Here is a 27,067-nt window from a genome sequence, read left to right on the forward strand (position 1 = left end):
GATGGGGGGTCCTGGACCCCCATGTGAAGGGGCTGAAAGGCCAGAAACCACACCTGGCTGAGGAAGAGGATGGTAGGAGGCCCAGTGAGACCAACCAGTTGAGCAACTGGGGAGGCTGGAATCCTGAGAGGAAGCCCTGCCCTTCTCCTTTTGTGCCTGGAACGTTATTAGTGTTCACTCCCTTGAGTTAGCAAGCTAGTAAGTAGCCTAGTTCTTAATTATCACAAAAATCAGCCTGGCATTTCAGTTAAGAGGACACTTTCTCACAGTGATCATATTTGAACCTCGCCACAATGCTGAAATAGGAGTTAACTCCACTTTCAGAGAGAACTGAGGGCACTTGCTCAAGGCCACAGAGCCTTGCAAGAAAGGCTGAGCAAGCTGGGGCCTAGATCCAGGGCTTCTGTCTACTCAGCAGAACTCCTCACACACAGGACTCCTTTCTAGAGAAACAAACGTCCTTGGCAGTGTCAACATATCGAACCCCTACGGTTGCACCTTACTTGATGAGGAAGTAGTTTATCAGATCTAGTTTGTACCCACATAAGGAGAAACAATGTGCCAGAAGGGAGAGCAAGTGTGGCTTGGGGTAGGGCCTACTTGAGACCTCTGCATATAATAAATTAAGAAGGAAGCCTGCAGATTCCTTTGGCCACTCACTCTGTCCAGGTACAGTCTGGGACTTGAGACCAGGCAGCAGGGCCCCCCAACCTGTCCCTTCCCCAGGCTGCTGGGGCACAACACTGGCCTGCTGTCGTTCCTAATACGCCCTTGTAGAAACACCTGCATAGAGACCTGACACCACTCTCATTCACCAAATAGTCATGGAGCACCTGCTCTGTGATTGGGGGCTGGATGTGTAAGATAAAAGCAGCACAACCTCTACCTTTACATACCACCTGCTACTAGGAAAACAGTCTAAGATCATATGGGAACACATAGCTGCCTAAGAGCTGGGCTGGGCCTCTCTGAGAGACCTCAGGGGTGGATGGGGTGGAGGGAGGGAGGAGGGAGACAGGAGGTTTCACTGGCTTGGTCTTTCCAGCTCTAGATTCTGTGCTGGGGACGCACAGGCGGTGGCTGCTCGTACTGCTGGAGCTCTGTCTACTGGAGACGGGGAAGCAGATCTCTAAACCAGTGACCATATTTCAGTGGAAAATTCCATGATAACTTTGCCTAGGAGTCAATGGGAATATGGATACAGGTATGTGACCCTCCAGGTGTGCGGGAGAGGACATCAGGGAAGTCCTCCTGGAATGGACACTGAGCCCAATCCTGAAGGCAGTGTGTCAGCCAGGCAGAGGGAACAGATAGGGAAAACAAGGCTACTTGTCCTGGCCGAAGCAAGTGACAAGGAACTGCTGACGCCTCTGGACCTGTACAGCGACACAGTAAGTAGATAGATGGATCCAGCCAGTGAGACCAGGGCCTCTTCCATGGTAGCCAGCGACAGAGAGGAGCACAATGGAAATAATTTTGAAGTTTTATAATCAAATGAGGTCAGGCAGCTCTGCACTTCCTCTGGCAGAACACACATTTAAAAGGAAAAAGGAAAAAAAATTACTAAAGCCCAGAGCTGGAAAGCAGACATCACGAGGTCCTCTGGAAACAGAACCCCCTGGTGGACACAGATGTTTGAGTCACGTTAGATTTTCTGGGCCAAGAGCGAATCAGGAGAGAGAGTCAACAGATGAGCAGTTCCTCCTTTCCTAGGCAGTGCAAGGTTGGAGGGCACCAGCCAGCCTCCCGGTATCTGCATGAGGGACTGGCACCAAGCGTCCCCTTGGCCCATTTCCCTTATTCTGCCCTGCTCGAGTGGGGCCCCTCACCTGATACTGGCTCCAGTCAATGTTCAGAGAGCAAGTCAGGAACTCGGGGATGCTCAATGGGGCATCGACGTAGTCCTGGGGACAGAAAGGACACCTGTGAGATTCGGGCTGGCCATCAGGAGAAGCCCTGGTGACAGGGCAAGTTGTGGCCCTGAAGCTGTGGCTACCACAGGCAGCCAGGATGTCCCTCCGTAGTGCTTGCCCTCTGAGCCAGATGCCTGTGCTACCCTGGGAGTGAGAGCTTAAGGTGAAAGGGACCGGATGTTGCTGCTGAGTGGAGCTTTCCGTTTAGCAGCTCGAGTGTTTACCGCTGAGACAGATGTGATGGACCTGTGCTCAGCCCCAGCAGCTCCTGTGGCCTGCTCCCACTGACTGGGGAAGGAACAGGTGCTGGTCCCACTCTTGACACAGATGGTGGAGCAAAGAGGAAGGACTTTTCCTATTTTGTCCCTGAAAACGCCTTTACAGAAAGGGAGAAATTAAAGGGGAAAGGAAAGTATATATAATGTGAATGTAAACATGTATATACAAGAAGGAGAGAAAAAAATGAGACTCATTTAGGGGAGGGGGAGGGAGAGGGGAGGGGAGGGGAAGGGAAGGTCCTTGTTTTCTCCAAAAAGATTGTTAGCTGTTCTCCATAGTCTCCCTTTACAAAGAAACGTAAGACCCAAGCCTACAAATATTATTGTTCATACCTGCTTCCAGTTAAAAATGAGCCCTTCAGCCATGTAATCCCGATCCTTATATTCCTTGAAAAATTCACAGCCTGGAAAAGAAGGGCAGAGTTACGACACCACTCTTTCTAGCCCAGTCTCCTGAGATGCCCGAGTGCTGTAGGACTGAGGGGGCCACCAGCTTCTACACATGGTAGGCCCCAAGCGAAGCCACAGTTGACCTGGGGGTGGGGGGTGGGGAGTGGAATGGGCAGGTGAGAGATAGTCTGGTTTCCAGTTACATGCCTTCCCAAGGACATATGACCTGCCTGCATACCTTTCTGTATCTCTCTCCATCTGTACTCACTGATGGAGTTATTGGTTACAACTTTCTCGTTTCAGGTCCTCTGTCCTACATGCCCCTGAAGTGTCAACAGCCAGCAAACAAAAACATGGCCTACAATTGGAGTCCTGACAGCACCATCTCGGCAATTTATGTAGTTACAGATCACTCCCCTCCGCTCTGACACCAAACTCGCAGGCTCTCAGTGAGGGCTGAACACTGTAACGTACTGGAAAGGACACAGACAGTGCCTGAAATGTGACAGGTGCTCAAGAGACAGGTCCAGCTCCAACAAACCTGGCCAAGATGTGCTTTCTGTATCATTTGCTAGAAAAATGATAAACTCCACTAGGGTAAATCCTCAGGAATACAGAGAGGAAATGTGGAGAGAAAGGGCGTAGGCAACATTCCCAGCTTCAAATCTCAGCTTTTAGCTTAGCTCTGGGACGGCGAACAAGTTGTTTAAATTCTCTAAGCCTTGATCTTCTCATTTGTAACATGGTTAAGGATAAAATGAAGTAACACATATAAAACACCTAGCACAGCTCTGGTACAAGTGGCATTCAAATGGCAGCACATTAGCATCATGCTGCTGCTGCAACAAGAGCCCACAGTGCCAGCCCGCAGCTTACAGGCAGCTGCCTGACTCAGGAAGGATGCGGCTTGCTCTCACACCGTAACACAGGGACATCCTTGGGCTGCTGTGGCTTCGAGCCCCAAGGATGGGAGAAGGCATCTTGAGAGAAGCTTCCTGAAGTCACTCTCAGTTCCTCAAGCAGGACAACACAAACTTTGGGGGGCACATGGCTTTGGCCACAGGTCTGTTTGGTGAGGTCCCCAAAGGCAAAACAGTTGTTCAAATTCTGTGGAAGTGGCTACAAGCCAAAAATATTAACATGGAACTCTCCAGCTACTCTTGGGCCAAGTTCCTGTCTGAGGTCACCCAGGGAAGAAAGAAAAGGCTCCTTTGGAGATGAAAGTCACATGTTTATAGACTTGGCTCTCATCCCACACACACTTTGCACCCTAATCCCCCAAACCTCACTTCTGACTCCGAAGTCAGGAAACAATCCCCAGCTATAATACTCCAGCCTATTCCTGGTACCTCACTGGGAGCAAGAAGAAACATAAATATCAGACAGGGGCCCTGAGCTTATGAGCCCAGGTTTAGAAGACATAATTATCTCTCAGAGCTCCTATGAAGTGTTTTTCCCCCAAACTCGAGCTGCTCAGATCAACACTGCAGGCTCTAGAAGGAGCTCTGACTGGCCCATGATGCAGAAGCAATTTTTTGTGAGAAAAAAATAGAATTAAAATAGACTCAGTACCCAGGGCAATTTCTAACATCCATCACCTGAACAGGCTTCTGAACATACTGAGAGGCAAGAGCAATGGGAACAAAAGTGGGGCGAGAACAGCCGCACTCAAGGAGGAGACAAATTAAACTCATGCTGGGAGTTTTCGTCCCATCTATTTCGGTCCCTGAAGGAAGTGCTCCCAGAACACTTCCCATTTTCAAGGGCCAGTCTAAGCTCAAGTTGGTTGGACAGAACTAGAACTGATACCATCACAGTTCCTGTCTGGGCTTCAAAGTCATTAGAGGGTTCAGCTGAGACTCCACAACCTCAGCAAAGTATATTTTATGACTTGGTTTGGATAATGGTAATTTTCTTTTTCTTTTTATGAGGTGATACAGGCATGTGAAGAAATTCAAGAACATAAGTATAGCAATTAAATGTGCTTCTTCAGCCGGCATGGCTCAGTGGTTGAGCATTGACCTATGAACCAGGAGGTCACGGTTTGATTCCTGGTCAGGGCACATGCCTGGTTGTGGGCTCGATCCCCAGTGTGGGGCGTGCAGGAGGCAGCTGATCAATGATTCTCTTTCATCGCTGATGTTTCTATCTCTCTCTCTCCCTTCCTCTCTGAAATCAATAAAAATGTATATATTTTAAAAAGTGCTCTGTCCCCTTTTCTGCATGTGCAATGGCAACTCTCCCATCCTTGGCTTTATTTATTATTTAACTAGTAGCCCATTTGCAGGAAAATCCTGCAAGCGGCTGTTGCGGCCGCGCGGCCACTGCGCCTGCACCCGCTCGCCACTGCCGCCTGCCCTGCTCCGCCCCGTTCCACCCCGCTCCGCCCGGTCTTTTCCTCCCTCTTCCTTCTAAGTTGTCTTCAGTCTCCACTCCTCCCTCCCTCAGCGTATGCAAATTAACCACCATCTTTGTTGGGTAATTTGCATACTCACCCTGATTGGCTGCTGGGCGTGGCTTGGGCATAGCGAAGGTGCGGTCAATTTGCATATTACTATTTTATTAGGTAGGATAAATTTTTTATTGTTGAAAATATTACATATGTCGCTTTTGGCTTTATTTTTATTAATCCCTCCCCTCAATACATAAACTATCAGATGTAATATATAAACATTTTTAGATGTAGTATATAAACATTGTGTAGGCACTTTTCCCCTTACATAGTTAAAATTGTACTACAATACTACAGTGTGTATGTACTATACACACACTTTATAGCTTCTCTCTGGCATATCTGCATTGCCAACATCACTAGCCTTATGCTTTGGGACCATAATTAAGTAAAATAATGGTTACTTGAACACAAGCACTGTGCTACCATGACAGTTGATCTGATAGTTGAGGTGGCATAAATACTGTGGATATGCTGGATAAAGAGATGATTCACATCCGGGGCAGGACAGAGAGGGACAGTGTGAGATTTCATCACACTACTCAGAATGGCATGCAGTTTAAAACTTATGAACTGTTTATTTCTGGAATTTTCCACTTAATATTTTCAGACCGTGGCTAACCATGGATAACCAAAACTACAGAAAATGAAATCACAAATAAGGGGGGACTACTTTATATAATCTTGTATCCTGCTTCGCATCTTAAGCATCTTTCCATGTCAAAAAGTTAAAGCATTTTTCTATGACTATGTAATATTCCATTCTATCAAAGGCTGTACCATCATTTACACATTCATTATTCTGATTAATGAAAACATTTCCCACATTTTGCTGGTATCAACAGACACTGTGATGAACATCTTTACCCCCAAGTTGGCAGGATTATGGCCTAATGAATAACTGAGTCAAAGGGTGCTAACATTTTGGGAGCCCTGTAACAAGTTGTTAAACTACCACAGAAAGGATATTGTGCTATTGTTCTGAAGTAGTGGTTTTCAAACTTCTGGCAAAACTTTTTGTAATTACGTCCTTAGAACCAAAACAAAAAAAAAAAAAAAGAAAAAAAAAAAGAACCAAAACATAAGCAAAGAAAGCAATGTCTGGTTCCTCAGGCAACGCGGACTTTTCTGCAGAAAACTTCAGTCTGTGAAGTCCCCCCAAAACATCTCCCGGGAGTCACAGCCTGGTCAGAAACCAAGCTCTACCGGACAGCTTGAGTGGACACCTGGTTGCACACTCCTGCCCGGATGCAGCTCTGCTGCTGGCAAGCTCCTGGCATGACTGCTGTGGTCAGCATCTGCCCACAGTGCTCTGAGGGAAGAGGAGCTGCTCTGAGCCTTTCCTCCCAGGTACCCGTCGTTGGCCTGGTGTTTACCGAGCACCTGTCAGGGATGGGTCTGGCACTTTAACCTGAAATGAGCACCATTATCTTCATTTTATGGAGAATGAAACAGATGCTCAGAAGGGTTAAGGGACTTGTTCAAGGATACACAGTGCTACAGCTGGGACTCAAGCCCAGCTCTTCATGGCACCAAATGCTACGCTGGCAGAGAAGAATGAGGAGAGTGCGGTGGAGGCCGTTGTAAGAGTACCAGGCCATCCAGGGTCAGCAACTTACACTGATGAAGATTCACTCTCCCTGCCAGGCACTAGATGAACTTGTAGTTCTAATGAGAAAGCCTCTTGGCTATACAGCAACCTGCTGTCACCGGCCTGCCCTTGCTATTGGCTATGTGGCTCCAAGATGAGGAGACAAGGTCCAGCACAGGACTAAAGGCAGAGGCTGGTGCTGAGAAGCAGGAAAGAGTATACTTCCTGCTGCTTGCTGACAGTCTTACACTGCTGTTGGGGCTCCTTGGACTCCCTGGCTGAACAAACGGGTATAGCCAGCTAACTTAATTGTTACCAACTGGACCAATACAGCTTTAGTATCCAGTGCATAGAATACTGCCCACAGGTCACATACACGTCTGTGCGCCGAAGACAAATGCAGCTAGCTAGCTAGCTCTATGCACACCAAAGTGCTTTGCAACATGGTGAAGCCACCACCAACGACACACAACTACGTGCAACCAGGGGTAGAGCAATGATACTCTTCTCCTACCAGAAGAGCCTTGCAAAAAGGGTCACATCCGCTGGGGCCAGACTGGCATGATTTGTTGGTGACCCTGAATACTCACAATGTCATTTTCTACCTTGCCTGCACAGAGCACACGGATAAACATGGTCTCATCTAATCTTCACAACAAAACCCTGAGTTAAGCTGCACTGAGCTCCAAATGACACCTGAGAAAGCCTCAGGCTCAGAGAGGTGAAGTAACTCGCTCAACCCCTAGGCCCCTGAGAATGGAAAGCCTCGTCCAGGACAGCGCCCTACCCTGGGTGTGACCGCCTCTGTGTGGGAGCCACGGTGTGCTATGCTGACCGACAAGATCCTCCCAGAAAGCTCTGGGACACTAAGTGAAAAGGCCTCCGACGGCCTCCGAGAGCCCCGGGTCCTTGGAAGCCTGCCACTTGACTAGACCCTGAAAAGACTCCCTACCTGGATACGGGATGGAGAGGAGAGTGAAGTCGGCATAGCGCTGGGCTTTGTCCACCTTCTCGGAGGAGGTTACACTACAAGACAGGACATAATGTGTTATGACATCACAACACAGACACACCATTCCCCAATGAGTACTGTAACAACTTAAACGAACCTCTTGCTAAACAAACTACTCTTTAGAGTTACCAATGATTTCCTTCAACAGTGTTTACTTTGAACAATTAAGAAATGTAGCTGCCCCTACCCTAACATATCAAGCGAGAGAGGTTACTCTCCCTCTAATACTGCAGCAACACAACCAGAACCTAAATTTGCAGAACAACCTTCCACCTAAGTCCCACAAGTGAAGGCAGCACAGCCACTTTGACCTGGAAGGTGGTGTAAGACGAGAGCCAAATAACTTTGGGGGCTCTCACCTCAGTACTCACTGAGGACACTCCTAAACAGGGGGAACAAGCAGCATCTGAAGGGCAAAGACTTAGGACTGTCCTGACAGATGAAGGAGGAGGGTAAGAGATATTCAGATATCTGTAGAGCTTATGCCTTATTTTCTAGGACAACCTCAGCATAATTAAAAGTCAATATTATAAAAAAATGTTCAGAAAATCTACAATTTCATCACCCTCACAAGGGTTCCAATTTTGCAAGTTCTGCCTTATCACATGAAGATTTGTTCCACATGCGAAGTAAAAACTGAATATACACTGATTTTTGTTGTTGTCGTCCCACTACAAGAGACTCTAATCTACCAGAGATGGTGTAGAACTTGGAGCCAAAGGAAAACCTTCAAGGGTGTCTCAGAGGCAGCAGAGCACAGGTTGGAGACTCCTGGCTCCTTCGTTACTATCTGGATGAACTTGAGCAAGTTATTTAACTTCTCTGTGCTTCAGTTCCCTGCCTGCAAGGTAGGCAACACTAAAACCTGTTGCAGGGCTGTGTGAAGGTACAATGTAAGGATGACAGAAAGCTCTTAGCACAAGGCCTGGCATGTGGTGAGCCCTCAGTAACCACTACGTACTACCACCAACCCGAAAGCCTGTGAACACATAGCTTCTGCCCATTTCACAGTGGGTGGCCTGTACTTACTTCATGCCAAACTTCACCTTCTTGTTCTCTACCATCAGGTCACAGATGTATTTGACTGACAGGTACCGAAGCAGCTTGATGTCATAGCCTCTGACCTTATCAAAAAGATGTGTGTCGGAACTTCTGAAACAGAGAGCCAGAGGGAGAAGTTGCACTGCACACTCATTCAAAAAAAGAACTGGGGGTTGGTGAGCTTGTTCAAAGAAATACAGATGTTATTGGCAAGAAATTGTTTCCCTTCTCCAGAAAATGGAGGGAAGGGAAGACAGAAACACTGGTTCTAGAAAAGATTTGGAGAAGGTGACTTTCTAAGAGATTACCTCCTCTGAGATGCATTTCAAAGAAGCAAGTTGCAGCCCTGAACCAGGGAAAGGCTTTTTGGCCCAGCTTGACATTTAGCCAGAAGACCCAAGATAATCTCCAAGTTCTAAAAAGCAGCAAGCTGATGGCTGATAGAGTATTTGAGCTTCCATTATAGAGTTTATATCCCTCCACCTTTATGACCATTTTTAGCCATGGCTTGCTCATATCGGAACAGACTGAAATTCTTGATGGCAGATGGACTTTTTAAAGCTATCTTATCAACTGAATGTGAGATACTAGCAACTGAATTCCTTCTATTTAGCAGGCCTATGAAGCCAGGAGAAAGATAAAATCTTCCTAATCCCCTTTTTGATCAGTCACACAGATTAAGGCAAAAGTAGAATGAGCAAACAGTCCCCATTAATTTTTTTTATGTCCACTGCTTAGCTGTCCCTAGCAGTCTCCTCACCAAAAAGTATAAGCTGTGGAAGAAGGCCTGGCTGATCTCAGGGGAAGAGCCAAACATTCCTGAGCACAAGCCAGGCCGCTGCTCTCGGACTCACAGGCAGAACCCCAGGCACAGTGTGAGGCCTTCCAGGGACTGAGCCATGATGTGGGGCAGCTGATCTTACTAGGGTGCTCACGTGCATTCCAGAGACACTTGATACCAGTTAAAGACTTCCCATGTGGTGCAGACCATGCAAAGGAGCTTTTCCAAAATATCCTATACTGCTGTTTTCTAAGAACATTTGGAAAGAAGTACGAACAGCGTGAACCAGCCCATTTCCTGCCTTTACGGGGGCCTAAGATACTTGTTTGTTTTTAATCCTCTGGTGAAGATATTTTCCCACTGATTTTTAGAAAGTGGAAGAGAGGGAAAGACAGAGAGAAATACTGATGTGAAAGAAACACATCTATTGGTTGCCTTCTGCACATACCCCAACCAGGGCCTGGGTCAGGGAGGAGCCTGGAACCAAGTTATGCGCCCTTGACCGGAATTGAACTCGGAGCCCTACAGTCCACAGGCCAACGCTCTATCCACTGACCTAAACCGGCGAGGACCTAATAAAGCTATGGAGCGTCTTCTCTCTACATCTCTCACGTGGGTACTGAAGCACTTGCCCTGTGCCTCAGCACCAAGTGTGCTGTGTGACACCTGGCAGGCAAGCTGGCCTTCACCACCCTGGCCACACCCTGGAAACTGTAGGGCTTAAAGACACACACACGGGTGTCTGGACTAGGACATTATTTCTGGGATCCTGATGTGAGCCAGGGTGAAGAGAGACTGCTCATGTATTCAATAAAGTCCACTTTGGTGTGAAGCCACATGATGGAGTTCAACAACCCTGTATTATGGACTTAGCAGTGGGAGGAAGGGAGCCAATCCACTCACCTGGACCAGGGATGAATCTGAATCAGTATGAAAAGGGCCACCACTGGTCAGACACCCGACCCCAACACCAGCCCAACCCATAACAATGTGGCACTGACCGGAGAGCACAGTCCTCCTCTGTGATGTCCTCTGCATCCGCCCAGGCATCATCTGCACCCCCTGCCAGAGAGACAGTCTGTGAGCACCGAGGCGGTGGATCCAGGGGCTCCACCCAGGGAAGTCCTGACCAGCCTCCCCCCACCAGATCCACCCCTACTGACAGCCTTTGTGTCTTTTCAGCACCAGATGCCCCATATGCTGGCAGTCTTCTATGCCAAACATCTCCTTGGGTGACAAAAGAAGGCACCTAGCCTCTCCCCAGCTTGCTCCCACCCTCTACCGATGCCACATGCCACTGTGGCTAGGGGTGGCCATTCTCTATGACTGGGCCCTTGTTCTTAAGTCACAGAGGACACAGCTTAACAGTCACCTGAGAAAATATAGTTGTAGCCAGTTCGTCCATACAGCTCCCCCCATCCAGCCAGCGTGGCCGACCTGCAAATGTGCTGGGAGAAAAACAGAATTTTCAGGGTCAGATAGTTTTCTAGGTTTTTTTTCTTCCCCCCAGCTTTACTGAAATATAACTGACATGACATTATGTAAGTTTAAGGTATACAACATGTTGATTTGATGCTCTCATATATTGCAAAATCATTACCACCATACTGTTACTTAACACCTCCACGATGTCACATAATCAGCATTTCTTTTTTGTGGTAAAAACATTTAAACTCATCTCTCAGTAGCCCTGGCCGGGTAGCTCAGTTGGTGTATCATCCTGATACACCAAGGTTGTGGGTTTGATCCCGGTCAGTGCACATACAAGAAACAACTAATGAATGCATAAGTAAGTGGAACAACAAACTGTTTCTCTCTCTAAAAATAAAATAAGAATCATCTCTCTGCAGTTTTCAAGTATCACTATAATCACCATGCTATACGTTAGATCCACACAGAACTTCTTTGTCTTATAACTGGAGCTTTGTATTAACCAGTCAGTTTTCTGAAGTATGCAGTCAAAAGAACACTTGGACTCCTCTGATTCTTGCAGCAAAATGGGTGCAGGAGCACTCACTGAAACCTTATCAGCATCAAGGCCACAGCAGTCAACTAGAAAGGTGCCTATATATAATCTACAGCCTCTGTCAAGGGGTATCTCCCCAGACGAGTAGCACCAGAGTGTTACTAACGGTGATGCATTTAGAGGTTGTCACACGTGTACTTGGGTAAGATTTGATGGTTACACCATCTGTTCACTGTTTCCATGAGCCCATGAAGTCCATGTGGCAGGCATTATTGCTGCTTCACAGGCACAGGCAGGTGAAGTAATGCGTAAGGTCACACAATGAGATCTGATCTAGACCCACCTCCCTCCAAAGCCTGTGGGCTTACGGTTACCGGGAACTGTTTAGTGCTGGGTGGGCAACCTTTGAAGCAGGAAGGCCAATAAAGGGAGAAATGCTTGGGGGCTTTTTTGTAAAAAAAAATATATATATATATATATTTTATTTCTTTTCTCTCCTCAGTATTAAGGAAATGTAGCTAGAGATGTGCTTACATATTCTTTTACTCTTTTCCTCATCACTGAAGTGTTTTGAGAGCTAGAATTCTAGAAACCACCAACCGTCATGAACTTCAATGCATCTAATTTTAAGGCTTCATCTTTAATTAAATTGTGTTCCAGGAGATCTAGTAGAGTTGGGGAATGGAAGGAGATAACTGGGGCTGGGGAAGCAAGCCAGCCCAGAGTTTAGCTAAAGGCTGGGGGTGGCAGTCCGGGTAGCTGGGCGATTACACTAGAGAACGAAAGCTGCAAGGTGACAGGGTGAAGCCATTTCTCAATGTAAAGTGGGTCCCAGGAAGACCACAAACAATGCCTCACCTTCTCTACCTGTAAGCTAATGGGAGGAAATGGCTGTGCTCCTACAGGAGAGGGGTGTAAGCGGGAACTTCTTGCTTTCTGAGGTAGTGGCAGCCTGGGGAAGGGGGCGGTAACAGAAGAGCCACCTGGATTTAACCTGGGGCTGGGTGGGGTGCTCTTCAATGCTGGGGGCAAGAACGGATTTGTGGGAAGGTTGTCTGCAAGTCTAAGGGCTTGGGCTGGGATTCCTGCTGGCCTAGGCAGGATGAACTCTGACAGCGGATGCTTAACTTTTTCTAGATCCAAAAGCATTTTGAAAATCTGATGAAAATAGACTTTCTCCATAAAAAAAAAGCACACACCAGTTTACCTACATTTCAGGGGTTTCTGGACTCTCTTCCCAAGTATATTCATGGACCCATCTCCAGCCCTTATTAAGAGCCCCTGTGCTAAGGTGACCAGCCAAAAATTAAGAGCAGCAAAGCAGAGAGCTGTAGCAGGGAAGTGTCAAAGACCCTGAAGGTAACGGGGCATGTGGCTTATCTGAGTTCCACTGGCATGTGTTATCATGCCTACCCTTTCCCATCATCTAAACTGCTGGCACCAAATCACACTTTTCTTTGCCATTTTTCTGTAAAATATTTTCAGAGCGGGTGCATACCCTTCTTTGGTGGTTGAGCTCTGAGACCGTTTCTTGAATTGTTGAAGATATCTCTCTCTGCTCCAGTTCTCCCACATCCCTTTGATTTGTCCTTGTCTTTTGGTAACTGAGGCAGCCAGAGAAGTAGCCAGATAGAAAAGAGCAGATGAGTTGGAAGGTCCTGGCCTAGTGCCTGAGGAAAGCTATACACCATTGCAGAGTCTAATTCCTGATTCCTCTCTCTAAAAAAATCAAAATATATATTTTAAAAAAAATAAGTAGTATAAATTGGTAGTTACAGAATAGTCATGGGGATATAAAGTATAGCATAGAGAACATAGTCAATAATGTTGTAATAACTATGTATGATATCAGATGGGTACTAGACTTATCAGGGTGATCATTTTGTAAGTTATATGAATGTCTAATCACTGGGTTGTACACCTGCAACTAACATAATATTGCACATCAACTATATTTTAAAAATAAAAAAATTTAAAAATCACACAAAAGGTAAAAAAATTCCAGTTATAAAATAAAAAGTCACGGGGATGTAATGTACAATATGGTACTAGAGTTAATAAAACTGTACTGCATATTTGAGAGTGAAATAGATTTTAAAAAATGTATTTTTATTGACTTCAGAAAGGAAGGGAGAGGGAGAGAGACAGAAAACATCAATGATGAGAAAAAATCATTGATTGGCTACCTCCTGCATGCCCCCTACTGGGGATCGAGCCAGCAACATGGGCATGTGCCCTGATGGGGAATCAAGCTGTTCATAGATCAAAGCTCAACCACTGATCCACACTGGCCAGCAAGACATAGGTCTTAAAAATTCTCATCATAAGAAAAAAATACTGTTAACTATGTGTGGTGAGCTAGCTAGACTTATTGTGATTATTTTGCAATATATACAAATACTAGAAGCTCAGTGCACGAAATTCGTGCATGGAGGTGGGTTGTCCCTCAGCCCAGCCTGTACCCTCTCAAATCTGGGACTCCTGGAGAGATCGGGCCTAAACGGGCAGTCGGACATCCCTCTCACAATCCAGGACTGCTGGCTCCCAACTGCTTGCCAGCCTGCCTTCCTGATTGTCCCTAACCACTTCTGCCTGCCAGCCTGATCACCCCCTAACCACTCTGCTGCCAGCCTGGTTGATGCTTAACTGTTCCCCTGCCACCCTGTTTGCCCCCAACTTCCCTCCTCTGCCGGCCTGGTCACCCCTAACTGCCCTCCCTTGCAGGCAGGGTACCTCCCAACTGCCCTCTCCTGCTGGCCATCTTGTAGTGGCCATCTTGTGTCCACATGGGGGCAGGATCTTTGACCACATGGGGGCAGACATAGTGTGTGTTGGATAAGGTGACCAGATCGTCCCGCTTTTGGCGGGACAGTCCCGATTTTTAATAATTTGTCCCGCGTCCCACGACTTTTTTAAAACGCTGTGGGACGCAGGACAAATTGTTAAAAATCGGGACTGTCCCGCCAAAAGCGGGATGATCTGGTCACCTTAGTGTTGGAGTGATGGTCAATCTGCATATTACTCTTTTATTAGATAGGATTAGAGGCCTGGTGCATGGGTGGGGGCCGGCTGGTTTGCCCTGAAGGGTGTCCCAGATCAGGTGGGGGTTCCCTTGGGGCATGGGGCAGCCTGAGCGAGGGGCCTGTGGTGGTTTACAGGCCAGCCACGCCCCCTGGCAACCCAAGGAGGCCCTGGTATCTGGAATTTATTTTCCTTCTACAACTGAAACTTTGTAGCCTGGAGCGGAGCCAAGCCTGCTGCTCCCTCCGGGGCGGCAGCCATTTCTGTTGCAGTTAATTCACCTTCTACAATTGAAACTTTGTAGCCTTAAGCGGAGACCTGGGCTCGGCCAGGGTGTGCAGAAAGCTTTGCTTCTCCTGTTGCCACTGGCAACCCTGGCCTGCTCTCTCAAGCTCCGTTCAGCCCCTATTTCTGTTTGCATTTGTTTACCTTCTATAATTGAAACTTTGTAGCTTGAGTGGAGGCTTAGGCCTGCAACAGCTATCGGAAAGCTTGGCTTGCTCTGTTACCTGGGAAACCTTGCTCTCTGTGGCTGTAGCCATCTTGGCTGGGGTTAATTTGCATACTTGCCCTGATTGGCTGGTGGGTGTGGCTTGGCTTATGTAGCGGAGTGATGTTAATTTGCATATTACCCTTTTATTAAAGAGGACTGAGTCATTATGTTAAACACCTGAAACTAATAGGATGTTATGTGTCCATTATACCTTACTTAAAAATAATAACATAGCCCTAGCCAATTTGGCTTAGTGGATAAAGCATCCGCCAGCAGACTGAAGGGTCCTTGGTTCGATTCTGGTCAAGGGCATGTACCCTGACTGCAGGCTCAATCCTGGCACTGGTTGGGTGCTTGCAGGAAGCAACCAAATCAATGTGTCTCTCTCACATAGATGTTTCTCTCTATATATCTCTCCCCCTCCCTTCTACTCTCTCTAAAAATCAATGGAGCTCTAGCTGGTTTGGCTCAGTGTATAGAGTATTGGCCTGCGGACAGAAGGGTCCCAGGTTTGGTTGCGGTCCAGGGCACATGCCCAGGTTGAGGGCTTGATCCCCAGGAGGGGGCATACAGGAGGCCACTGATCAATGAATCTCTTATCATTGATGTTTCTCTCTCCCTCTCCTTGTTCTCTGAAATCAATAAAAATATATTTTGAAATATATAAATTACAGAAAATCAATGGAAAAATATCCTCAGGTGAGGATTAACAGAAATAAAATAAAAATCAGAAATAATAAAATTAAACATTTAGTTCCACAGTTGCACTAGCCACACTGAAGTGAACTTTGAAGGAAGCAGGAAGTAAGCACTTAACAGATTCCCCTTCCCCAACCTGGCAGAGGTAGCTGCCCCTGAAGTACTGTTGGCAATAAAGACTGTCATCACCGCCCTAGTAACCAAGTGCCTGATGAGTGTCACACTTCTCTGAGGACCACATCCCCATTTCACAACAGGAGACATTCATGTGCTTTCCCCAATCTCTCTCTCAATTGCTTGCTCACTTGTCTTCCTTCCCCACTCACTGAGCTCCATGAGAACAAGGACTGTCTTACTCCTCTGTCCGCCTAGAAACGAGCACGGGGCCCAATACGGTTACATCCAAGAGCAGTATCTTCCTGTTGAGCCTGTATGTACAAGCCGGAGGGCACTTTGCCAGGTGCTGGGAAGACAGCAGTAAGACAAGAACACTGCCCTCAGAGGGATTACAGCTGAGAGGGAAATGACAGAATTCAAACACACAACTAGAATAAAACATACGTAAGTAGGTATTAAGCAAACACCGACTGAGTCAGGGGAGCTAAGGGGCATAAAATGGTATCATACTGCTCAGACAAGAAGGTGCAAAGGAAGAGAGCAGGATTAATGGAAAAGCCCTCATAAAGATTTAAGAATGCCAAAGCCTCCTCAATAATCCCTCCAACTCATCACCCTCCCTCTGAAATCAGTTGGCTTAGGCTCCTTTCTCACAGGGCTGTTTAGTCTGTTAAGTGCTACAATCTGTTATTCAGCAACCCCACTAGACTAAGCTGTTCAGGGTGGTATTTCCCAAATGCATTCAGGAAAGTTCCTTACTCATGGTCTGCAGACAAATGAGACATACCAGACCTGACAAAGCTACACAGGCCTGTCTGCTACAAGACTTCTCAGAGCCTTTATGCGTTAATATTCGCGTATCAACATACCTTACGAATCTGGAGCTTGGGGGTCAGGCCAAACCTAGTAGGCAATATTTTTCATTCTTGTTGGACAGGGAATGCTTTTCAAATATATTCTTAAACTACGGTTCTATGGAACACACTTTGAGAAACAGTGTTTTGAGTATTTCCTATGTATTTTCTTGTAACAAGCACTATGCTCCATAGAGCAATGATCTTTAAAATAGAGTTCTGGGGAGAAACCAAGATGGCGGCATAGGTAAACACCTAAACTGTTGCCTCGCACAACAATTTGAAAACTACAACTAAAAGACAAAATGGACATCATCCAGAACCACAGGAAGGCTGGCTGAGTGGAAATTCTACAACTAGAAGGAAAGAGAAAAGCACACAGAGACTCAGAGGAGCTGCAGAAGGCAGAGGTACAGAGGCACACGCGTGGAGAGGGCTGGCAATTGAGTACGCGGCTGGCTTTCTCAAGCGGGAGGGAGACAAAAGCTCCTGACTACTCTGAACTCCAGTTCCGGGCGAGACCCTGGGGACCCAGACTCATTCGGAGAGAAACTGGACTGTCTGGCAGCGGGCAAAACTTGAGGACGGCTTTCTCTCAGAAGTGCTTGCAGCGATTACCGCAGGACACTGAGACCCAGGGGCCTCTTAGGGCAGGGCTGACGGGAAGCCATTGCTGTCTGCTCTGCCCTGAGACTCCGTCCCATCCAAGCTGAGCACAGAGGCTTTTGCAAGTCTTGTCTCATAAGGGAGTCTCCAGCACAGAAGTTCTCCCAGCGTAGACACAGCTGATCCTCACAGCCAATTGGCCTAGAGGTCAATTCCTCCCAATGATACCAACAACAATCAAGGCTTAACTACAAGACTGTGCACACAGCCCACAAAGGGGTGCACCAAGAGTGTCCACCTCAGGTAAGTGGGGAGGCTGAGCCACTGGGCCCTATAGGACACGTAGCACACAAAGCCACTCTATCAACTCAGGGAAGCAGCCAAAATGCAGAGACAAAGAAAAAGGTCACAAATGAAAGAAATGGAGGAAAGCAAACTACTGGATATAGAATTCAAAACCATGGTAATAAGGTTTTTCAAGAATTTTCTAGAAAAGGCCAATAAATTTAGCGAGACCCTCGAGGATATGAAAAAGGACGAACTAGAAATTAAGCATACACTGACTGAAATAAAAAATAATATACAGAGATCCAACAGCAGACTAGAGGATCGCAAGAATCAAGTCAAAGATTTGAAATACAAAGAAGCAAAAACACCCAACCGGAAAAGCAAAAAGAAAAAAGAATCCAAAAATATGAAGATAGTGTAAGGAGCCTCTGGGACAACTTCAAGCGTACCAACATCAGAATTATGGGGGATGCCAAAACCGGTTTGGCTCAGTGGATAGAGCATCAGTCTGTGGACTGAAAGGTCCCAGGTTCGATTCCGGTCAAGGGCATGTACATTGGTTGCGGGCACATCCCCGGTAGGGGGTGTGCAAGAGGCAGCTGGTCGATGTTTCTCTCTCATCGATGTTTCTAGCTCTCTGTCCCTCTCCTTTCCTCTCTGTAAAAAAATCAATAAAATATATTTTTTAAAAAAAGAATTATGGGGGTGCCAGAAGAAGAGAGAGAGCAAGATACTGAAAACCTATTTGAAGAAATAATGACAGAAAACTTCGCCCACCTGGTGAAAGAAATAGACTTACAAGTCCAGGAAGCACAGAGAACCCCAAACAAAAGGAATCCAAAGAGGACCACACCAAGACACATCATAATTAAAATGCCAAGAGCAAAAGACAAAGAGAGAATATTAAAAGCAGCAAAAGAAAAACAGTTAGTTACCTACAAGGGAGCACCCATATGACTGTCAGCTGATTTCTCAACAGAAATTATGCAGGCCAGAAGGGAGTGGCAAGAAATATTCAAAGTGATGAATAGCAAGAACCTACAACCAAGATTACTCTACCCAGCAAAGCTATCATTCAGAATTGAAGGCCAGATAAAGAGTTTCACAGATAAGAAAAAGCTAAAGGAGTTCATCACCACCAAACCAGTATTATATGAAATGTTGAAAGGTATTCTTTAAGAAGAGGAAGAAGAAGAAAAAGGTAAAGATAAAAATTATGAACAAAAAATACATATCAACAAGTGAATCTAAAAATCAAGTGAATAAAAAATCTGATGAACAGAATAAACTGGTGAATATAATAGAATCAGGGGCATAGAAAGGGAGTGGACTGACAATTCTTGGGGGGAAAGAGATGTGGGGGGTTCAGGAAGAGACTGGACAAAAATCGTACACCTATGGATGAGGACAGTTGTGGGGGGTAAGGGCTGAGGGTGGGGTGGGAACCAGGTGGAGGGGAGCTATGGGGGGAAAAAAGAGGAACAACTGTAATAATCTGAACAATAAATATTTAAAAAAAAAAAAGAGTTCTGGAAACTTCCAGGAACATGAAAACTTCCTAAGGAAGCCTTTGGCTAAATCTCCCTTCTTATCTATCCTTTCACATTTGCCCTTCTCCCATTTTGCAAAAGAAAGACCCCAAAGGGCAGAAACATCCTCCTCCTCACTGCCCACCCTGACCCCAGACCACTCATGCTGGGTAACTCCAGCTGGAGTCTGTAAGCTACCGGGGTGAAAGCTATGGTGCATGTACTCAGACACCTGCTAAATGACTGCATCCACTATTCCTGGACTAATCTTCCTCAAAATGATACTTCTGTCCTGCATTTGTCTGCTGAAGAATCACAGTGGCTCTCCTGGCCAACGCAAACAGCTTAGTCAGCATTAGCCTCCTGTACTCAATCAGCTCCAACATGTACCTTCCATTCCAGTCAGGTTTCCTGGCCTCTCTTGTTCTTGCCTCCATGCCTTTTCCCGGGCTGTATCACCTGCTTGGAACACCCTCCCACTCCTCCTGCCAATGATTATCCTGCTTATCTTCCAATGCTCTCAAACTCAGTCCTCCTCACTTAATGAGGCATAGTCAGCCAGTCCACACTGCTGCCCCTTTTTGGTGAGCTCCTCTTACACACCTTGTGACTCTAATTTAGTGTGGTAGCCTGAAGAAGTTTTGGGATAGGTTTAAATCCCAGCTCTCTAGTTGTTTAAAGTAAACTTGGGGAAATTATTAACCTCTTTGAGTCTCATCTGCAATATGAGGATATCAATTATGTCAAAGAATTATAAAAAGGTGAAATGAGAAGGTATTGGGGAGTCAAATCAACAACAGTCACTAGAATATTAGCTCCATGGGGGTAAAGAATTTTGTCTAATACTGATGTAACTTAAGGCTTGAAACAGTGCATGGAATATAGTACACATTTAATAAATACTTAGTGAATTATATGATTGAAAAAATGAATAAACAATGTCATAACTGACTTGATCTAATCTACTCCATAAACCTTTGATGTAGGCATGATTATTATTCCCATTTTATAGAGGAGAAAACGGCCTTGCGCAGGCAGGTCTGAACCTAGGCAGTCTGGCTCCAGAACACAGGGTGGGCACTCTGGTGTGACTATCCCTTCTCTACCTAGACTTACTATTTTTTAAAATATATTTTTATTTATTTCAGAGAGGAAGAGAGAGGGAGAGAGAGAGAAACATCAACAATGAGAGAGGATCATCGATCAGCTGCCTCCTCATGCCCCACAATGGGGATTGAGCCAGCAACCTGGGCATGTGCCCCAAGAAAGGTGACCTCCTGGTTCATAGGTTGCCACTCAATCACTGAGCCACACCGGCCAGGCCCCAGACTCATTCTTGAAGGTAGTTATCAGAATTGATCTGTTTCTCTGGCCTGCACCCAGCACCCAGTAACCAGCAACACTCGGCTGGCAAAGGCCAAGAACAAAATTATCCTACACTTTGCATTAAGCCAGTTACCCCAGAAGAGGGTCTTGGGGAGTGTGAGGCTATGGCGTGGTCTTACCTTGCCCTTGAACAGGATCACTGGGCAGACAAACCGTCCTCTGCACCTGGCCATCTTGCTGCGGTTAACAAGGTCTTGCAACTTGCTCACTTGCACAGTGCTCTGAAACCTGACGCACAGACAAGAGAGGCAGGTCAGGCTGGTTTCTAAGGGGGCATGCATGTGTGCGCTTGTTTTTACCAAGACCCCATGCTAGGTCTGCATGTGTATGTGAATACACATTTGAAATTTAGTAAGTGCTCTAATCCCTAAATTCCAGATCATGGATTATGTTTTTTTAGGAAAAAAAAAATGCTATATCATAGGTATTAAAATTTAAGTCATCCTGATTTCAGAACCTTTAAAATGAGAAAAAGTCAGCTACTCTGAAGACATGGTATGTAAAATACAGAAATATAACAGCAAATTGAATGTTGATTACTAGTTTTTTCCTCCCAGAGTAAGGTAACAGGTGCTCTCGGGACCCTCTGGAAACCATAGGGCCATTTTTGCTGGAACAGAGAGTGAAAGAGAAGCCATTTCTGACACTGAAAAGTATAGTAGTTACTGCACTGGTTTGCTAAGGGAGCTTCTAGAAAGAGTCAGGTATAGTAATGAGCTACAGCAAGTCACACCCCTTTCAAATCGCATGAAATCATTAGGTCCCCAACTGACTCTCCCTTAGCTCACACTAGCAGTTCCCTCTGTGCTCTAGATACATTTGATTCTCCCAGGTTGAGTCCTTCCACTGAGCATACTCTCCACAAACCAAGGTGGAGAGCATGCCAGCATTTCCCTCCTAGGGGCTCTGTGCAGCCTTTAATGTAGAGGCAGGCACATTTATTCTTGTTAGGCTAGTTGGTGGTTTATTTTCTTGGTTCCCCTACTCAAAGAACCAACTCGGTTTCTTTCCAAAGTTCCTGTTTTTATTTTTATTCTCTCTTGGCCTTAGGATCTTTTTCTTACAGTGCTAAGCACTGAATTGCCTGGCACATGACTCGTATTTGAATGAGTAAGTGTAGGTTTGTGTATTTGTTTTGCAGACTGAGTCTTTACCCTATGGAATCGGAAACATCTCTGGGAAGTGTCATTACTGAGTTGAACTGTAGGACACCCAACTGGTGTCTTGAGAATTGGTGGTGTGAGGAAACCCCCCACCCCCATACACACAATGGAAATGGGTACAAAACTATCCCCCAATGCCTCACTGTATTTCCCTAATTCTGGCTCATTACACTGTCATTGCTAATTTTTGGTCTATGTTACCCAGCAGACCTAAGGATAGGGACTTCATCTACCTGATAAGACTTCAAATAGAGCCCTTGGATCTGCCACATGGCAATAGCTCAACGAACACTTGTTGATAAACATTATGTCTTAGATGTTCAGAGATCCCTGTCCAGGCTTCTATTCCCAGATCACGGGCTAAACTGGGGAGGTGTGTTAAGCGGACTTAACCACTTCCTTAATCCAATTCTACCCTGTGTACTCAGACTAATTAGTGTCATGTTAACACCAAAGCCAAATATGTAAAGAAGCAAAATTTTCTACTTCCCACCTAAACATGCATATATTCCCTTCTCTTCAACAATCAGCCATCACCCACTCAGTATCATTTCAAGTCCTTGCAAGGAGTGAAAGGTAAAAACAAACTCCAGTAACAACTTCAGGTATAGGGATGTACCACAGTATCCCTGGCCTGAAAGGTGACACTCCGCTGGACAAGCTGGGAAAGCCCTGATGATGGCAGGAAAAAAAAGGCAGACGGGGACAGAGCAGGGTAAAGAAGACCTGGCTTTTAACCCCACTCTGCTAACTATGTCTGCGGGTTTAAATTTCCTCTTCTGGCCCAGCAGTGTGGCTCAGTGGTTGAGCATCGACCTATGAACCAGAAGGTCACAGTTCAATTCCCCGTGAGGGTATGTGCCCAGGTTTCAGGCTCGGTCCCCAGTGTGGGACTTGTAGGAGGCAGCCAATCGATGATTCTCTCTCATCGTTGACATTTCTATCTTTCTCTCCCTCTCTGAAATCAATAAAAAAATATTTTTTTTTTTTTACAAATTTAAAAATAAAAATAAATTTCCTCTTCTGTACAATGGAGGTGATACTATCCTTCTCACTACATGGCTGCAGGGCTTTAGTTAGTGTCAAACTCTTAACATGTGCCAAATAGTGGGCACTTGACAAACGTTAATTTCCTTCTCTTTAAGAGCTAGAATGAATCAGCACTAAACTTATTTCCTTCCCAGAAAAGCTCCTGTGAGGCAACCAAGACTGAGTTCCTAGAGAACTGCTGCTACAGGCTGGTTTGGCATTACCTGGAGCTTGTTAGAAAATGCAGCTCAGCCCCACTCTAGACCTACTGAGTCAGATTCTGCCCTGGAATTAGAGCTTCAGGTGATTCACTCACAAAATCAAGCTGCAAAAGCACCATCTGGACTACAGCTGAACTTAGTACCTTAATGCCATTGTAAAACCACCAGTCAGCACTGAAGACGGAATGAGGGCGAGGGCAAGGAAAAAGAGCTCTTTTTCAGGAACTTTAGGCTTGGAGATTCCTGGAGTTCTTGGGTTATACAACAGAGGCTATGATACAATTTCTATGATCTACATATAATGTGTTTTTCTAATGCATTCATTTTTCTCAGTGAACCCCACCACAACAAGCTCATGATATGGAACACTTATGGACATCCCATTTCACAGATGAGAAAGCTAAAGCTTATCCTTCAACTCCTCCAAACTGGTTGTTCTGCTTGAAAGCCTTCTTTGACTTCTGGTGGCCCACAGCAGTGGTTCTCAGGCTATAGCATATGTAAGACTGATCCAGGGAGCTGAGAATGTAGATTCTGGAAAATCTGATTCAGGGGTCCTAGAATCTGTGATTGTAATGAGTGTTCAGGGGATGCTAGGAAATAAAATCACTAACACCCTCAGATCCACTCTCCTTGGCCTGATGAGCAGGACCCTGTACAAGCTGGTCGCCAAGGACATTTCAGGGACACCCCTACTCATCCTTCCAATTCCAGCTGAAAAGGATCTCCACCATGGGGTCACACCAGACCGCTGGTAGGCCTACAATAGCATTTCTCAAACCTTAATGTGCAAATAAATCACTGGAGCATCTTGTTATGCTGTGATTTTGACTGATTCAGAGTCTCTAGCCAGTTTCTGGGTGCACTGATGGGTAGGGTGGCCTGCTACACTTTACAGCATGACTCCAGTGTAGCTGCATTCATGGGGCCAGGCTTCCATAGATATTGTTGAAAACAGCTCCCAGAATTCCCTTACAATTCACACCAAGCAGGGAGACAAGTGAAACAAACTTTGTGATTGACATAAAGCACTTCCTAGAGCCTAAAGGCTGTGATTATTTTTTAGTGTCAAACAACTGCTACCACTTACTGACCACTTACAGCTTGCAGCCTGTGCCAGGTGCTTTATGTCTGCTCTCGTATGAAAGCACTCAGACCTTGGTAGGCCCTAAATACTATTAAATGGTAGCCCTTACTTCTAATTCTCACAACAAACATGCCAGGCTTATAATAGCCACATTCTTTATCAGAAATCGCACTAGCCACTTTTCTAAAGAGGTACACTAACCAGTAAGAAAACTAGCAGACAAAGAAGTTAAGTAACTTGCCCAAGTTAGTTACCCAGCCAGCAAATAAGGCAGCCAGCATGTCAACTCAAGCAATCAGACTCCGGACCTCAGTCAGGCTTATAAGCATGTTGACACAGCACACCTCCCATCCACATTCCCTTAAAAAAGGACACAGGTTCGGAGAGATGAGGTGTGAAGTCAACAGTCTTAGCACAATTAGCTGCTGTAGAGTGGGAGTGAAATGGAAGTCCAGGGCTGTGACTCCCAACCCCCATTCTACACCATGCTGCCTTGCCAATCTTACCAATCAAACCCTGAAGTAAACAAAGATGTGGATTAGGCTTAACACCTGGGGAAAGTAAGTCTGCCCAGCCCAGTGCTCTGCTCAGCTGCAGAGTTCCCAAGTCTGGGGATGAGTTGTCAAGGTCTCCCCAGACAGGCCCACCCTGGTCATATGATGCTCACGTGTCCTTCTCCTTCTCAGAACTTTCATACTCCAGGAACACGATGTGCTGTGGGTAGTGGCCGCAGATATCCCCATTCACATTTTGGATCACACTGTAACAGTAGTCTCGGCCAAACAGCTCCAGACATCTCTTCTCAATGCGCTCAACCTGCACAAAGGAAGAGACCTGAGTATAAGGAAGATTCTAGGGCTCTGAGTGTGAGAATTAGGTAGTTTATGACCTGGAGAGGTCACTGAGAATGACATATGCCTCTGTGATTATTATTCAATGCCAGGAAAAGACCTACTGCGGGGTTACAGGCCCTAACTGTGTAGTTCATTAACCAATGTGTGTATACTATGGGAGGGACACTGAACCCCTCAATGTTGCAGTGAAATTGTTAAGCATTTGAAGGAGAGGATTACAGCTTTCATCCAGGTCTGGCAATGAGAATGAAGGGAATTCCCAAGGGCAGAAAAAAGAAGAACTGAAGCCTGTTTTTGATAAAGGAACAGAGAGAGTGTGGGCTGTGCAACTGCTCTATAGGGGAAGGAAAGGGACGGGCCTACATTTAGTGTCAGGCTGTGTAGGAGACAGTATATAGAGGCAACATAGTTCATCTCTTGACTCCATTCAGCCCCACTACTCTAGCTCCTTCATTCTGACCTTTGAACCAGAGGAATACTCTCTAGACTTTTTTTTATTCTACCCTGGGGGCTAGACTTTTTAAATATTCCGTCCCTGCCGGATGCAGGGGAGTAACCCTCCTCAGTTCCTCACTCTGATCCTCGACCTCCAGAACCCCTGTCTCAAACCCAAAGGACTTTCTTCCTTGCTACAGACTGACCTCGGTTCCTCCTTTCGCGGTTTTTACACCGACCCTTCCTCTCCGGATCCAAGTCCTGGGACCTCTCCTTCCTCTGACCCCTAACCTCAGCCTTTTCCGCCTAACTTTCCAACCCAGGAACCTTCTCCTGCTCGTTACGCCTACGAACTCACCCTCGAGCCGCCGGTCCCGCTGCAGTCTTTGGCCCGGTACTGAGTCCTAGAGAACTCCTCCAGCAGCTCCCCGAGCCCAGGCTCCTGCGGCGGCGGGGTGCCCGAAGAAGTCGAGGACCCGGCCGAAGCGGCGGCGGCGGCGGCGGCGCCCCGAGCGCCAGCCATGGCCCAGCCCCAAGTCCCTTCAGCGTCCCGCGTCCCTTCAACGAGCCTCAGCCCGGCCCATGGCACCTGGAGGCAGCGGCTCCGAGTCCGGAACCTCCAGAACCGCTTTAGCCGCCGCCTTCCGCTTCCACTTCCGGCCCCGCCCCACCCATCCGGATGTTTACCTTTTTATGGCCAATCGGAGCCCGGGGCCCGCGCCCCGCCCCACGGCCACGGGCCCACGGTCGGACGCGGAGCGATCCAAGTGGTCTCGAGGGAGGGGGCCGAGCCGCTCGCTGACACCTGGTGCTCCGCCCCTCGGGGTTTCCCCTGGGGAAGCCAGGCTAAACCATTGAGGCTGGGGCTGGGGGGGGGAGTGAGGGAAGGAGGAGGGAGGAGCCATGGGAAAGAGGCAGAGGAAGAGTGAAATAAACCATGACAGGAAGAGGGGGAAACTCTTGGAGGCAACTAGTGTTGGCAACCGCAGTAATAATAGTAACAATAAGGCAGTGTTTCATAAGGCACTCTGCTTGCACTGCTCCTTACAACGTCCCCGTGATTTTATAGTGCCCCTGTCATCTACCTATTTCATTAATGAGGAAACCCGCAGTCATAACTGGCTTAACATTATTTTTTATTTTTATTTATTGACTTTTAGAGAGAGGGGGGAGAGAGAGAGAGAGAGAGAGAGAGAGAGAGAGAGAGACATCCGTTTATTGTTCCACTCATTTATGCATCCATTGGTTGATTCTTGTATGCGCCCTGATCCAGGATGGAAACCACAACCTTGGCACATGGGTCAAGCTCTAACCACTGAGCAAACTCGTCCAGGGCTTTGGCTTGAAAGTCTGTGATTGAAAAGCCCATATTCTTCTTTTTTTCGTAATGGTCTTGATGAGAACGTTCAAACCTGTAAAAAAAAAAAAAAAAAAAAAAAAGATAAGAGTTTATTTGAGCCAAACTGGCAGCAATTGTCGGGAAGCAAGATCTCAAATACGCCCTGACCGGTTTAGCTCAGTGGATAGAACATCGGCCTGCGGACTGAAAGGTCCCAGGTTCGATTCCGTTCAAGGGCACATACCTTGGTTGTGGGCACATCCCCAGTGGGGGGTGTGTAGGAGGCAGCTGATCGATGTTTCTCTCTTATCGATGTTTCTCTCTCTATCCCTCTCTCTTCCTCTCTGTAAAAAATCAATAAAATGTATTTAAATAAAATAAAAATAAATAAATAATAAAATCAATTTTTAAAAATTGCTTAAGAAAGACAATTTAGCCCTAACCAGTTTGGTTCAGTGGATAGAGCGTTGGCCTGCGGACTGAAGGGTCCCAGGTTCGATTCCGTTCAAGGGCATGAACCTT

At 46.4% G+C, this 27,067-nt stretch overlaps 1 protein-coding gene across 10 annotated transcripts in view; it reads right to left on the reverse strand.

Moving 5' to 3' along the window:
• The window catches only part of MTMR14 (myotubularin related protein 14), a 50,362-nt gene extending 24,503 nt beyond the window's left edge, over window positions 1–25,859 (reverse strand). For 3 of the 10 annotated variants that reach the window (XM_008151802.3, XM_008151795.3, XM_054729668.1), the window contains exons 1-9: window positions 25,565–25,859; window positions 24,585–24,733; window positions 20,537–20,645; window positions 10,831–10,906; window positions 10,460–10,520; window positions 8,666–8,788; window positions 7,577–7,650; window positions 2,525–2,595; window positions 1,830–1,904 (exon numbers count right to left, since the gene is read on the reverse strand). In XM_008151802.3, the coding sequence (XP_008150024.1) occupies window positions 1,830–1,904; window positions 2,525–2,595; window positions 7,577–7,650; window positions 8,666–8,788; window positions 10,460–10,520; window positions 10,831–10,906; window positions 20,537–20,645; window positions 24,585–24,733; window positions 25,565–25,729 (903 nt within the window). In that variant the 5' untranslated portion in view covers window positions 25,730–25,859. Of the gene's footprint in view, window positions 1–1,829; window positions 1,905–2,524; window positions 2,596–7,576; window positions 7,651–8,665; window positions 8,789–10,459; window positions 10,521–10,830; window positions 10,907–20,536; window positions 20,646–24,584; window positions 24,734–25,564 lie in introns of those variants that run through there. The other 7 variants (XM_054729666.1, XM_028161512.2, XM_054729667.1 and 4 more) reach the window with 5 other exon arrangements.
• Between the last annotated feature and the right edge of the window lie 1,208 nt (window positions 25,860–27,067).

Source organism: Eptesicus fuscus, chromosome 18, assembly GCF_027574615.1.
Source record: "Eptesicus fuscus isolate TK198812 chromosome 18, DD_ASM_mEF_20220401, whole genome shotgun sequence".
Taxonomy (NCBI): Eukaryota; Metazoa; Chordata; class Mammalia; order Chiroptera; family Vespertilionidae; genus Eptesicus; species Eptesicus fuscus.